General features: G+C 41.3%; 2 protein-coding genes across 4 annotated transcripts; both read left to right on the plus strand.

The window, feature by feature from the left end:
* The first annotated feature begins 1,469 nt into the window (after positions 1 to 1,469).
* Positions 1,470 to 7,546, plus strand: PCDHB11 (protocadherin beta 11). Of its 3 annotated transcripts, none has more exons than XR_013394905.1 (2): positions 1,470 to 6,642; positions 6,809 to 7,112. XR_013394905.1 is itself a non-coding variant. In XM_077937246.1 (2 exons), exons 1-2 carry the CDS (start codon positions 3,877 to 3,879, stop codon positions 7,359 to 7,361), a joined length of 2,379 nt encoding a protein of 792 aa, XP_077793372.1. In that variant the 5' UTR covers positions 1,849 to 3,876; the 3' UTR covers positions 7,362 to 7,546. The 3 variants fall into 3 exon arrangements, 2 of the variants coding, with proteins under 2 accessions (XP_014996535.3, XP_077793372.1); XM_077937246.1 differs by lacking the exon at positions 6,809 to 7,112 and adding an exon at positions 7,239 to 7,546 and having other exon boundaries at positions 1,849 to 6,132; XM_015141049.3 differs by having other exon boundaries at positions 1,470 to 7,112.
* A 4,218-nt stretch (positions 7,547 to 11,764) lies between these two features.
* PCDHB12 (protocadherin beta 12) lies at positions 11,765 to 15,204 on the plus strand. Its single transcript, XM_015141075.3, has one exon. The coding sequence runs from the start codon at positions 11,991 to 11,993 to the stop codon at positions 14,376 to 14,378; it is 2,388 nt and encodes a 795-aa protein (XP_014996561.3). The 5' UTR covers positions 11,765 to 11,990; the 3' UTR covers positions 14,379 to 15,204.
* The last annotated feature ends 426 nt before the right edge of the window (positions 15,205 to 15,630 follow it).

The raw sequence follows: 15,630 nt of genomic DNA on the forward strand, positions 1-15,630 counted from the left end.
TTCATTTGAATGTATTTTCTCCTTAAAAATATTCCAATTTTTAAGATACTCTGTCAATGACATTTATTTTCAGGAGCTCTTTCAACCTGAATTTCCTCTGTTTCATTTAGACTGGTTCATCTATAGACTGTTACCCTGGGACTTCTTTCCCTTCAGTACTTTCCTTCATGAGTCTCCTTTTACAAGGTCCAGTATACTCTTCTTTCTTAGTTTACTCTCTTATTCAGCTGGCACACATCTCTCAAGGCCTTCATATAAATGAATGCAGAAGAGATTTTTTAAAATTGTCTCCTTATATTGTGAAGACATCTTTTTTGTTTGTTTTCATTTGCTTGATAGTTTGACTGGGTATAAAATTCTAGTTTGAAAATAATTTTCCGTCAGATTTTGAAAGCTGAAACTGTTTCTTTTACTCATTGCATGTCGAGTTCCTTTTCAAAAGACTGACTTGATTTTGATTCCACCTCTCTTTGTTCCTTCTCTCTTACCTCCTTCCCTGGAAGCCCTGAAAAACTTTTTCCTGGTATTCTGAAAAGACCTTAATATAGGCATTCTATTTATTAATCTGGCCATGCAGGCATACCCTGTTAACATACAGACTCTCACTGTAAGTTCTGAGAAATTTTCTTGTTATGTTTTAGTAATAATTTATCCATTGAGTTTTCTACAGTATCACTTTAACCAGAATCTCATTAAATATTGCACCTCCTGCATTGATTTTTCTGAGACTCTAAATTATAATTTTTTTCTTCTTTTCCATCTCTTGTTCTACTTATGAGACAATTCATGTAGTCATCTAATCTTCATATTTAAGTTTTTCTTTTTGGATAACAAATATTTATTTTTAAGAACTCTTTTGGTTTTTCATGACATATTACAAATTTGCAAATGTAAATCTTCTTTCACCTATAATTAATCTATTTATTCTTTAAAAATACATTATATAGTAAGAGTTATTATTATACCTATTTTAAACTTGCAAGTGAATCAAAGGGAAGAATTTGCCTAAGGCTATATAGCTAGTAAGGGGCACTTAAGCCCTAAGCTATTCTTTGTCTTCCAGATATGAATATGTACTTGATAGGGTTACTGTTAACATTAACTAGGTAAATACATATGAGGCACTAGAATAATGAACTTAGAATAAGTCAATAAGTGTTAGCTCTTTCTACATTTTGTTTCTCTGGGGATATTAATCAGACATTTTAAAAGGCTTTTTTGGCTGGGCGCGGTGGCTCAAGCCTGTAATCCCAGCACTTTGGGAGGCCGAGACGGGCGGATCATGAGGTCAGGAGATCCAGACCATCCTGGCTAACACGGTGAAACCCTGTCTCTACTAAAAAAACCAAAAATCTAGCCGGGCGTGGTGGCAGGTGCCTGTAGTCCCAGCTACTCGGAAGGCTGAGGCAGGAGAATGGCGTAAACCTGGGAGGTGGAGCTTGCAGTGAGCCGAGATTCCGCCACTGCACTCCAGCCTGGGCGACAGAGCGAGACTCCGTCTCAAAAAAAAAAAAAAAAAAAAAAAAGGCTTTCTTTTGTTTTCTGAATTATATCTACTGCCTCCTGTTGCTTTTTGTGTGTGGCGGTAGTATTACAGTTTTGGTCTTTCTATTTCATGTAAGCATTTTCTCAAAAGTCTTGTGATCTTTGGCTATCTTGTTATATATATGAATGATGACACAGCAAATGCTGACAGTCAACCCTTCATGAGTATTGATGACAGGGCTTCACTCTAATGTAACCATGATAGGATAGAGCTGCTACCTTGGGAAACCCCCACATATCAGTACATATAAGTCTTTATCTGCACCTTTCATATTCCCCGGGATAGAATTCTACAATATTCAATGTTCTGGGGTTTGATGGAGAAGACGTCAGGCATATATCTTGTGTCCTACAATCTGAGAGTATCATGGCGAGGAGTCTCACTATACAGAAGGCAGTGTTTTGCCTAATCTCCTTATCTTTAGTTTCATACCTCCTACTTTCACTCAGTTCTGCCTGGGGTTTCCAAGACTGGAGATAGTATAATTTCTCCAGAATATAATCTAATTTCTCCAGAGTATAAGCTTTCCATTCTCTGGCTCTCAGTTATTTTCTAGTCTCTGTATGGCGGCGAAAAGACCACAGAATTCAACTATCCAGTATACATACTTTCAGCTGATAACTTCTTTTTAAAGGCCTTACTTGACTTCAGCCTTCTTATACACCTGGGTCCTCCAAGTTTGGTACCTATTAGGATTATACAGGGAAAACCCAGTAGTTTATTTTTAGTATCTCCAATGCAGGAACTTTATTTTAGACATTTCTTGGAACTGTTGTTAATTGTTCTTTCATCTGCTTCCTATCATCAGATAATTTGTGTATTCACTTATGTATTCTTAGTCTTTGTGAGTTCATACCTTTTGTTAATTTTCTGTCATTTTAGAGGAGGTTAAGAAGAAGGAAGGATAATTGTATAGTCAATCCACATACTATTCAATTTCTACTCTTCTGCACTGATAATTTTTCAACCATGTGTCTAGTTCACATTTTTACGAATGTAATTTGAAATTAGCATTTTTTAAAAAATGCAGACTTCTTAGATATCCTACATTCTTCAGAGTATTTTGAGATGTCTAATAGTGGATACCATTGGCAGGTTCCAAGCACCTATTCCAACCATCTCCCTCATTATGTAGCAGCCATGCACTTCGGCTAGGATTGAAACCACCTCACGTTTAAGGGGCAATTTCTGACTGGATTAAAACAAAGGGCCAAAGATGGAGTCTTTAGATTCTGGGACTACAATCTCTACCTTTAATCCTATACATCTTGAGACACTGATTTCTTCAGTAACAGGCTGAAGTGCTCTCAATTGGGCTAATCAGAATGAAGGCTAAGATTTTGTTCTATTATTGAGGAAGAAAATCTCTTCAGCTTCTTGAGCTGAAAAACAAAGCAGATAGCCATAATTGTTGCTGGAATAAATCTTGGGAAACTGAGGGAGGCCAGTCTTAGAAATAAGCCTGCTTTAAATGAAACTAACATGTTTGTGCACTTATTATTTTTTGAGAAGCTGGAACTAAATCAAGGATTCTCATAATGTGTTCTACTCCCAATATCTTACTTTGCTTTCTCGCAGTTCACAATTCTTTGCTACCAAGGAAATCTAAATGAATGCCTTCTTGTGCTATCATAACTATCAAAGTATGTCCCATCTCATGGTTAATCCAGTTTCATATCAAATATGAGAGGACTTCTAAAATGACCCATGTATACTTTGCATTTTCATTACCACCTAAGGAAAGTCAAGTAGTGATAGAATTTTGTACAGCTTAATAATATTATTGTTGTTTTATGTTTCCAATCTTCTCAGAAAGATTACAAACTATTGGGGTCCAGGAATCACATCTTGTATTTCTGTATTCACCACAACTAAGCATGTTTGGCTGTGTGGAGAGTAGGGAAAGGTAAATGCTTTAAGATGAATATTAACAGCATATCAAACTAAAGAGAACATGAAATAATTATTATAGAAGATGCAATATATTTGTAATCACTTGAACACGATGAATAAAACAATGTTTGTTTCCGGAGGACATATAAGTGAATGGAATTTACGTAGCTTTCACCAAACTGTGAAAATCTATGGAGACACTTGGTGGCGCTGCAGTATAACATCGTGAAAAGTAAATTGATCGGATGGTGTTGTGAACACTGATAACCAGTGCACACAGAGAAGCAGAAGACAGAAAGAACAAGCCTTCAAGAGGGTGACTTAGAAGCCATTCAACAGGGTTAAAATCCTTAGACCATAGAGGATTTGGTGGACAAGTCAGAGACACGTTCCCCAGAACTGAAGCCATTCTTCAAGAAGCCTACAAGAAAGGAGCTATGGAGAACGGAAGAGCATGCACTCAGCAGATAAGGCAAGTCCTGCTTCTCTTTGTTTTGCTGGGAATGTCTCAGGCGGGCTCTGAACCTGGGAGCTTTTCCGTGGCAGAGGAAATGCAGAGCGGGAGTTTTGTAGGCAATCTGGCAAAGGACCTGGGGCTGAAGGTGAGAGAACTGTCCTCACGGGGGGCTCAGGTGGTCTCTAATGATAAGAAACAGCGTTTGCAGCTGGACATAAACACTGGGGATTTGCTCTTAAGTGAAACACTAGACAGGGAGGAGCTCTGCGGTTCCATTCAGCCTTGTGTGCTACATTTCCAGGTGTTAATGAAAAACCCCACGCAGTTTTTACAAATTGAGCTTCAGGTCAGGGATATAAATGATCACTCTCCCATCTTCTTGGAAAAACAAATGCTCCTAGAAATCCCAGAGAACAGTCCTGTTGGTGCTGTGTTCTTACTAGAAAGTGCGAAGGATTTAGATGTAGGAATTAATGCTGTAAAAAGCTACACAATAAGCCCCAACTCTCATTTTCACATTAAAATGAGAGTCAATCCAGACAATAGGAAATACCCCGAGTTAGTTCTGGACAGGGCACTGGATTATGAAGAGCGCCCGGAGCTCAGTTTCATCCTCACTGCTCTGGATGGCGGGTCCCCTCCGAGGTCTGGAACTGCCTTGGTCAAAGTGGTGGTTGTGGACATTAATGACAACTCCCCTGAATTTGAGCAGGCTTTTTATGAGGTGAAGATTCCAGAGAATAGCATCCTTGGCTCACTGGTTTTGACTGTCTCAGCTTGGGATTTAGACTCTGGAACAAATGGTGAAATATGCTACACTTTATCCCATGCTTCAGAAGATATTCGCAAGACATTTGAAATTAATCAAAAGTCTGGAGACATTACTTTAACAGCACCGTTGGATTTTGAAACGATTGAATCATACTCAATAATCATTCAAGCCACAGATGGGGGAGGACTTTTTGGAAAATCTACAGTCAGAATTCAGGTGATGGATGTAAATGACAATGCTCCTGAAATCACTGTGTCATCAATTACCAGTCCAATCCCAGAAAATGCGCCAGAGACCGTGGTTATGGTTTTTAGTATCCAAGATATAGACTCTGGGGACAACGGAAGAATTGTTTGTTCCATCCCGGAAGACCTCCCATTCGTGCTAAAATCTTCAGTTGAGAATTATTACACGTTGGAAACAGAGAGACCACTGGACAGAGAGAGCACAGCCGAGTACAGAATCACCATCACCGTCACTGACTTGGGGATACCCAGGCTGAAAACGGAGTACAACATAACTGTGTTGGTCTCCGACATCAATGACAACTCCCCCACCTTCACCCAAACCTCCTACACCTTGTTCGTCCGCGAGAACAACAGCCCCGCCCTGCACATCGGCAGCGTCAGCGCCACAGACAGAGACTCGGGCACCAATGCCCAGGTCACCTACTCGCTGCTGCTGCCCCAGGACCTGCACTTGCCCCTCGCCTCCCTGGTCTCCATCAACACAGACAATGGCCACCTGTTTGCCCTCAGGTCGCTGGACTACGAGGCCCTGCAGGCCTTCGAGTTCCGCGTGGGCGCCACGGACCGCGGGTCCCCGGCGCTGAGCAGCGAGGCGCTGGTGCGCGTGCTGGTGCTGGACACCAACGACAACTCGCCCTTCGTGCTGTACCCGCTGCAGAATGGCTCCGCGCCCTGCACAGAGCTGGTGCCCCGGGCGGCCCAGCCGGGCTACCTGGTGACCAAGGTGGTGGCGGTGGACGGCGACTCGGGTCAGAATGCCTGGCTGTCGTACCAGCTGCTCAAGGCCACGGAGCCCGGGCTGTTCGGTGTGTGGGCGCACAATGGCGAGGTGCGCACCGCCAGGCTGCTGAGCGAGCGCGACGCAGTCAAGCATAGGCTGGTGGTGCTGGTCAAGGACAATGGCGAGCCTCCGCGCTCGGCCACCACCACGTTGCAAGTGCTCCTGGTGGACGGCTTCTCCCAGCCCTACCTGCCTCTCCCAGAGGCGGCGCCGGCCCAGGCCCAGGCCGACTCGCTCACCGTCTACCTGGTGGTGGCGTTGGCCTCGGTGTCTTCGCTGTTCCTCTTGTCGGTGCTCCTGTTCGTGGCGGTGCGGCTGTGCAGGAGGAGCAGGGCGGCCTCTGTGGGTCGCTGCTCGGTGCCCGAGGGCCCCTTTCCAGGGCATCTGGTGGACATGAGCGGCACCGGGACCCTGTCCCAGAGCTACCAGTATGAGGTGTGTCTGACAGGAGGCTCCGGGACAAATGAATTCAAGTTCCTAAAACCGATTATCCCTAATATCCAGGCAAAAGGTCCTGGGAAGACTAGTGAAGAAAACCCCACCTTTCGAAATAGCTTTGAATTTAATTTTTAGTAAGAATACTATTTACATTTTCATGTACTTTTTTAGTTTTATAGAACCATATCAATATTATTTAATTTAAAACTAGTTACATTATTATGCAATACAACTAATCGTATTTTTAATTTTTTCTTTTCTTTCCCCACTTTTTTTTTTTTTTGACCTAGTCTCGTTCTGTCACCCTGGCTGGAGTGCAGTGGTGTGATCTCAGCTCACTGCAACCTCCGCCTTTCGGGTTCAAGCAGTTCTCCTGCCTCAGCCTCCCGAGTAGCTGGCATTACAGGCGCCCACCACCATGCCCGGCTAAAATTTTTTTTTTTTTTTTTAATCTTTAGTAGACTTGGGGTTTCACCATGTTGGCCAGGCAAGTCTCAAACTCTTGACCTCATGATCCACCCGCCTTGGCCTCCCAAGGTGCTGGGAATACAGGCGTGAGCCACTGCGCACCCAGCATTTTTTTTTTTTTTTTTTTTAAATACAGAGTCCTAAGCCACCCAGACTGGAGGTCAGTGGCAGGATCTCAGCTCACTGCAACCTCTGCCTCCTGGGCTCAAGCAGTCAGCTCACCTCAGCCTCCAAGTAGCTAGGACTACAGGTGTGCGCCACTGTGCCGGTTACTTTCTGTATTTTTTGTAGAAACGGATCGTCACAACATTTCTTAGGCTGGTCTTTAACTTCTGAGCTCAAGCGATGCACTCCCCTCAGCCTCCCAAAGTGCTGGGATTACAGGCGGCCAGGCTATTTTCAATTTTCACTTATTGCATATCATTGTGAATAACATTGTAAATCCTTTTTATATTAAGTAACAGGTAGTTAATCCATTTCTAATAAATAATTTTAAGGTTTTAATCCTTTCCAAGTGTACAGTAATTTATTGATTATTATTTCTCACTCTAGAACACTGACTTTGATTTTTCTCTTGGGTGTTTTGTTTCGTTTTGTTTTGTTTTTTGAGACAATGTTTCGCTCTTGTCACCCAGGCTGGAGTGCAATGGCGGGGTCTAAAAAAAAAAAAGAAAGAAAGAAAGAAAGAAAGAAAGAAAAGAAAAAAAACAGTATTTTCTTTAATTTCCAGACTCCTTCTATTGAGTGGCTTCTTCTAGAATTACCTCAATACTTCTAAATGATATGTTTTCGCTGTTAAATCTTGCAACTCCATTTTACATTTTAATCACTTCTTGCTATGGATTTTAAAAAATGATTTAACTTTCTTTCCAACTAATGTAAACCAATATAAGCACTGCACATTCCCTTTCTCCTATTCTCCCAATAAAATTGTTACAGTTGTTGTTGTTGTTGTTGTTGTTGTTGTTGTTGTTGTTGTTGTTGTTTTTGGCAGAGTCTTACTCTGTAGCCCAGATTGGAGTACAGTGGTGTGATCTCACCTCACTGTAACCTCTGCCTCCCGGGTTCAAGTGGTTCTCCTGCCTCAGCCTCCTGAGTAGCTGGGATTACAGGCACCCACCACCACACCTGGCTAAGTTTTGTAGTTTTAGTAGAGATGGGGTTTCACCATGTTGGTCAGGCTCGTCTTGAACTCCTGACCCCAGGTGATCCACCCACCTCAGCCTCCCAAAGTGTTGAGATAACAGGCGTGAGCCACCGTGCCCAGCCTACAGTTTTTTTTAAGTTAAACTAATAGTGTTCATATTGCTAAGGTTTCTTCAAAATATACATTAGTGTAGTGTGATTAAATTTCCTTTCTCGAGAAACATTTTTCCTAGAACTGAAAATTGTTTTGTACTTACCTAATTTTCCATTTACTAATATTAGTTTCTTTACATTCTCTAATTTGAATCTCTTTCTTCTCAAAATATTCAAATGTATCCGATACCCATCAATTATTTTTATTTCTTGGTGATCTTTCACCCAGATCTCTACTTCATTCATACTGGTTGCTCTATAGGCTGTCACCCTAGGACTTTAAAAAATATTTTTCTTTATTGGTCTTCTTTTATAAGATCCAGTATGTTCTTCTTTCTTAGTTTACTCTCTTATTTTGTTGATGCACATCTCTCAGTACCTTCATAAAAATGGATACAGAGGAAGTAAAACTTTTCGAGAGCTTATTTTGTTATTTTCTTTTTTAATTTGATTGATAGTTTGGGCATAACATTCTAGGTTGAAAATAATTTTCCCTCAGATTTCAAAAACACTGCTCCTTTTATTGACTGCATATAGAATTGCTGTTCAGAAGACTGATTCCATTCTGATTCCTATGTCTTTTTATGTGATTCCCCTCACCCTTTTTTTCTTTCTTTCTGGGAGCATTTAAAAAATTCCCCTGGTCTTCTGAAAATACCTTAGTACTGGCTCTTTATTGATTAATCTGGTCATATGGCTATGCCCTGTTCATGTTTATCTTTTTTCTTTTTTCTTTTTCTTCTTTTTCTTTTATCTTTTTTCTTTTTTTCTTTTTTAACACAGCCTGGTAACTGTGTTACCCAGGCTGGAGTGCAGTGGCTATTCATAGGCACAATCATAGCACCCTGCAGCCTCTAACTCAAGAGCTACTCCTGCCTCAGCCTTCCAAGTAGCTGTGACTACAGGCATATGCTAGACCCCTTGGCTGACGTTCAGATTATCAATTTTATTTCTGAGAAATTTTGGTTGGGCATGGTGACTCACACCTGCAATCCCAGTACTTTGAGAGGCTGAGGCAGGAGGACTATTTAAGGCCCCCAGTTTGAGACCACCCTGGGCAACATAGAGAGAATCTATCTCTATACAAAAACAATTTTTAAGAGGAATTTTCTTGGTATGTTTTACTCATAATTTCTCCCCTGAGCTTTCTGGATTCTCACTTCAACAAAAATCTCAGTTAAATATTAGACCTCCTAGATTTACTCTATGAAACTCTAAGCCTTTTTTCCTTTCTTATTTTTTCTTTGCCTCTCATTCCATTTTTTGGACAATTTATTTAATCACTCCATCTTTCATATTTAAGTTTTTCTTTATGACTGACAAATACTTTTAAGAGTTGTTTTTGGTTCTCTGAATGTTTTTCATGGTATCCTGTCATAGATTTATAAATGTAATATTTTCTCTCATTTATAATTAATCTTTTCTTTAAAAATGCATTATGTAGTATTGTTATTATTATCCATTTTAAAAGTGAAAGTGAGTCTAAGGGGAGTTGAGAACTTGTCCAAGGTAATATAGCTAGTGAGGAGCACTTAAGTCATAATCTAGTCTTCATCTTACAATAGGAATACATACTTCACACAGTTACTATTTAGATTAAATGGATAAATGCATTATGAGACATTTAGAACAAAGGGTAGCGTAGAGTAAATACTAAATAAGTATTAGCTTTTATTAGATTTTCTTTCTCTGGGAATATTAATCAGACATTTTGAAAGGCTTTCTTCTGTTTTCTATATTATTGTTCCTTCTTTTTTCTTGGTGGTAGTGATGGTGGTAGTTTTGGTCTTTCTATGTCATGTTACGGGCATCTCCTCAAATGCCTTGGCTATCTTCTCATATTTTAGAAGGATGATAATATCAAAATGTTGACAATCAACTCTGTGAGCAAACAGTACCTGTTGATGGCAGGGCTTCATTCTAATATAACCATGCTAGGATAAGGCAATTACCTTATGAGACACCAAATATTAATATGTGTCTTTACTTGGGGCTTTCATATTCTCCAGGTTAGAATGCTACAATATTCACTGTGTGGGGATGAACTAGGGGTCAGGCATATACCTTGTGTCCTACAGTCTAAGAGTATTGCATGAAAAAGGACTAGAAGTCTAACCATGCAAAATGCAAAGGTTTGCTTACTCTCCCTATTTTCAATTTGACACCTCACAATTGTGCTCAGGCTGTGCCTAGATCCCCAAGACTAGAGAAAGTTCCATTAAATTTGTCCAGAGAATAAACTTTCTATTTTCTGGTTGTGAGTTACATTTCTGTCTATGTAGGGTGATGAGAAGGATAGAGAATTCAATTATCCTCTACACATACTTCCAACTGATAACTTTTTTTCCATCCTTAACTGACTTCAGTCTTCTTAAATACCTGGTTCCTCCAAATCTTGGCTTAAATGAGATTGTGTTTCTTGTGAGTATCTTCAATGAAGGAATTTTACTTTAGGGGCATTTTTTGGAACTGCTAAGTCAATTGCTCTTCCACCTGCTTTGCTTTCTGTATTAGAAAAATATGTGTGTTTACTTGTGTATTCTTAATCTTCATTAGTTCCCATTTTAATTACTTTTCTGTCATTTCAGTGTGTATTTTTTAAAAAGAGAGAGGTTAATTGTGTATGGTCAATCCATCACTTTTCAACTTTTGCCTTTCTGTACCAATTACTATTTAAATCATGTATCCAGCTTACATTTTTAAGAATATTAATTGAATTTAACATTTTAAAATCCAGACTTATTGGATTCTTCTTCCATCCATTCTTAGCGCACGTTAAGACTTTCTATAGTGAACATCACTGATGAGCCCTTAGCATCTATTCCAAACAATCTCCCTCATTATGTACCAATGATTTACTTTGGCTAGGACTGAAACCATCCCAAGCTTAAGAGGTGGTCCCAGACAGGATTAAAACAAAGTAATGGCCAGAGATGGGTCTTTAGATTCTAGGGCTAAAATCTCCAAGTATAATTCTATACCTCTTGAAACAATGATTGCTTCAGTCACAGGCACATGATCTTACTTGGTCTAATCAGAGTGAAAGTTAGGTTTTTGTTCTATGTTTAGGGATAGACTCTTATTTTCTCTTCCTGGGCTGAAAGAGAAAACAGATAGCTACAGTTGGGACTACAATAAATTTTGGGAACCTGGGGCAAGCCAGCTTTAGGAATTAGAGTCTACTTTAAATGAAACTAACTTGCTCGTGCTTGTGTACTTATCAATTTTTTGTAAATTATGAAAAACTGAAACTAAATGATAGGTTTACATAATATGTTCCACCCCAATCTCTTGCTTCATTTTCTACCTGTTCACAATTCATTGCTATTAAGGAAATCTATGGAAATGCCTTTTTATGCTGTCATAATGACCTAAATTTGCCTCATCACAAGGTTAATGCAGTTTCATAACTTCAGAAAGGACTTTTGAGATCACCTTCCCTTTCCCTTACCATGTAAGGAAAGCCAAGTAGTAATAGAGTTTCATTCAGCTCAACAATTAGTTATGCCCTGCTTGTTTCAGGCTTACAATTGTCTCAGATATACTACGAATTCCTGGGGACCAGGGATCACATCTTGTATCTGTATTCACCACAATCGAGCACATTTGGTTGTGAGGAGAGTGGGGAAAGACACTGAATAAATGCTTTAAAACAAATACAAACATCATCACAAACTATAAAGAATATAAAACGATTATTAAGGAAGATATAATATATTTTTAATTACTTAAACAGAAGGAATTATTTAAATGCAATATTTGCTTCTGGAGGACATTTACGTAAATAAAATTTAGGTAGTGTTCATCAAACTGTGAAAATCTGTGGAGTCGCGTGGTGGCGCTGCAGGATAATACCAAGAAAAAAATTACCCTGGACGATGTTGTAGACGCTGTTATCCAGTACACGGAGAGAACTGGGAAGACAGAAAGAACAATCCTTTCAGGGACAACCTAGAAGCCATTCAACAAGGTTAAAATCTTTAGGCTTCCGATGATTTGGTAGACAGATCAGAGGCACGTTTCCCACAACTGCGAAGTGGTGCTGAGGCAATTCTGCAAGAAGATTTTGGAGTTTTGGAAAAGAAGCTATGGAAAACGGAGGGGCAGGCATTCTGCAGATAAGGCAAGTCCTGCTTTTCTTTGTTTTGCTGGGAATGTCTCAGGCGGTCTCTGAAACTGGGAGTTTTTTGGTGATGGAGGAATTGCAGAGTGGGAGCTTTGTAGGAAATTTGGCAAAGACCCTGGGACTGCAGGTGAGTGAGCTGTCTTCACGGGGGGCTCAGGTGGTTTCTAATGATAACAAAGAGTGTTTGCAGCTGGATACAAACACTGGGGATTTGCTCCTGAGCGAAATGCTAGACAGGGAGGAGCTCTGTGGCTCCAATGAGCCTTGTGTGCTGTATTTCCAAGTGTTAATGAAAAACCCCACGGAATTTTTACAAATTGAACTCCAGGTCAGGGATATAAATGATCACTCTCCCATCTTCTTGGAGAAAGAAATGCTCTTAGAAATCCCAGAGAACAGTCCTCTTGGTACTGTGTTCTTGCTTGAAAGTGCGAAGGATTTAGATGTAGGAATCAATGCTGTAAAAAGCTACACAATAAATCCGAACTCTCATTTCCACATTAAAATAAGAGTCAATCCAGATAATAGGAAATACCCTGAGTTAGTTCTGGACAAGGCGCTGGATTATGAAGAGCGCCCGGAGCTCAGTTTCATCCTCACTGCTCTGGATGGCGGGTCCCCTCCCAGGTCCGGAACTGCCTTAGTCAGGGTGGTGGTTGTAGATATTAATGACAACTTCCCTGAGTTTGAGCAGGCTTTTTATGAGGTGAAGATTCCGGAGAATAGCACCCTTGGCTCGCTGGTTGTGACAGTCTTGGCTTGGGATTTAGACTCTGGAACAAACAGTGAACTATCCTATACCTTTTCCCATGCCTCAGAAGATATTCGCAAGACGTTTGAAATTAATCAAAAGTCTGGAGACATTACTTTAACAGCACCTTTGGATTTTGAAACGATTGAATCATACTCAATAATCATTCAAGCCACAGATGGGGGAGGACTTTTTGGAAAATCTACAGTCAGAATTCAGGTGATGGATGTAAATGACAATGCTCCTGAAATCACTGTGTCATCAATTACCAGTCCAATCCCAGAAAGCACACCAGAGACCGTGGTTATGGTTTTCAGGATACGAGACAGAGACTCTGGGGACAACGGAAAGATAGTTTGTTCTGTCCCGGAAGACCTCCCATTCGTGCTAAAATCTTCCGTAAATAATTACTACACTTTGGAAACAGAGAGACCACTGGACAGAGAGAGCAGAGCCGAGTACAACATTACCATCACCGTCACCGACTTGGGGACACCCAGGCTGAAAACCGAGTACAACATAACCGTGCTGGTCTCCGACGTCAATGACAACGCCCCCGCCTTCACCCAAACCTCCTACACCCTGTTCGTCCGCGAGAACAACAGCCCCGCCCTGCACATCGGCAGCGTCAGCGCCACAGACAGAGACTCAGGCACCAACGCCCAGGTCACCTACTCGCTGCTGCCGCCCCAGGACCCGCACTTGCCCCTCGCCTCCCTGGTCTCCATCAACACAGACAACGGCCACCTGTTCGCCCTCCGGTCGCTGGACTACGAGACCCTGCAGGCCTTCGAGTTCCGCGTGGGCGCCGCAGACCGCGGGTCCCCGGCGCTGAGCAGCGAGGCGCTGGTGCGCGTGCTGGTGCTGGACGCCAACGACAACTCGCCCTTCGTGCTGTACCCGCTGCAGAACGGCTCCGCGCCCTGCACAGAGCTGGTGCCCCGGGCGGCCGAGCCGGGCTACCTGGTGACCAAGGTGGTGGCGGTGGACGGCGACTCGGGCCAGAACGCCTGGCTGTCGTACCAGCTGCTCAAGGCCACGGAGCCCGGGCTGTTCGGCGTGTGGGCGCACAATGGCGAGGTGCGCACCGCCAGGCTGCTGAGCGAGCGCGACGCGACCAAGCACAGGCTAGTGGTGCTAGTCAAGGACAATGGCGAGCCTCCGCGCTCGGCCACCACCACGCTGCACTTGCTCCTGGTGGACGGCTTCTCCCAGCCCTACCTGCCTCTCCCAGAGGCGGCCCCGGCCCAGGCCCAGGCCGACTCGCTCACCATCTACCTGGTGGTGGCGTTGGCCTCGGTGTCTTCGCTGTTCCTCTTGTCGGTGCTCCTGTTCGTGGCGGTGCGGCTGTGCAGGAGGAGCAGGGCGGCCTCTGTGGGTCGCTGCTCGGTGCCCGAGGGCCCCTTTCCAGGACATCTGGTGGACGTGAGCGGCACCGGGACCCTGTCCCAGAGCTACCAGTATGAGGTGTGTGTGACTGGAGGCTCCGGGACAAATGAGTTCAAATTTCTGAAACCAATTATCCCCAACTTCCTACTCCACAGCACACGTAGGGAAGTTGAAGAAAACCCCCCATTTCAGAATAATTTGGTTTTCTGATAAAGAATGAAAAATAAATCCTGTGTTTATGAATACATTTATAATTAGGAATTTATTGTGAGGTGCCCGTAAAGTAGTATTTTTGGTCACTTCAAATATGTACTCTTTAAGTCAAGAAATTTCTTTACATAGGAAAGGATCCAGATTTAGTATCAAGAACCCTTCACAAAGCATGAAATGTATATGTGTAATGTTTTATGTCAAACAATTATGCTTAATATAAAGTCTATTAAATGGTAAGTCTTGTTTGAGATATTTTAAATTGCTTTCCATTGTTTTCAATATTTACCATGACTTTCGTTTTCTGAGTTGATTAGAATGCTGTTGGAGTATACTACCTTAGTTTCAGAAGCATAGATTGTAATGTACCTTTTTAGACCTTATTTTTTTAAAACACTCGTTTTATGGATCATACACTATTTTCACACTTTTAATCTTAGAAGAAACATATGTGGCATGGTATTTTAGGAATAACCAAATAGATGGTCTCAGAGACTCAGTAAGATCACCAAGGTCCACTAACTAATAAGTGACAAAACTGAGCATCCATCCTGGATCTGTCTGACTCTGAGTCAGTGGCTTTGCTCCAATTCCATACTGTTTTCTGTCATTAGATATCACCTGGCAAGTTTCTGCCTAACTAAAGAGAAGAAATGTTTTTATCACATTCATACTACTGTTCAATCTTTATTTAGAAATAATCTTTATCTATGATTTCATTTTCTCATAAACCAATAATCTTGCTTTTCTGGGTAAATTTTCAGCTATTATTACTAATGCTGTGATCTGTCTAAATCTCAAGTAAAAAACAAAATTGAAAGAGCAACCTGTGCCTTCTCGTTGTGTCCTGAACATATAACTTCCATTTCACAGAAATGATTAATGGTCCTGATTAGGAATAGTACATAATTTTGATTGCATTATTAGTTAATTATTTTCTTCACATTGTTGTATATTTTCAGAGTCACCCATACTTACATTTGTAATACATTTTCCTGATTTGAGAATTTGTTTTTAACAGTTTTCTATTACCTGTATGGCACTGCTGAATCAGGAAAACTTAAGAAAAAGAATAGTTTTAAATGTGTAATATCAAAGAGAAATATAGATGATCATTAAGTTTTTGGAAATTCTAGGGAGTTAAGGAGAAGCATTATTTGTTTAAAAATATGTAACTGATTCTTATTTTTAAAATAGGTAATTTTGGCATAGTTGTGTTCTGAATATATTATAAACTAGTGCTGGTAACTCT

This window comes from Macaca mulatta, chromosome 6 (genome assembly GCF_049350105.2).
Source record: "Macaca mulatta isolate MMU2019108-1 chromosome 6, T2T-MMU8v2.0, whole genome shotgun sequence".
Lineage (NCBI taxonomy): Eukaryota > Metazoa > Chordata > Mammalia > Primates > Cercopithecidae > Macaca > Macaca mulatta.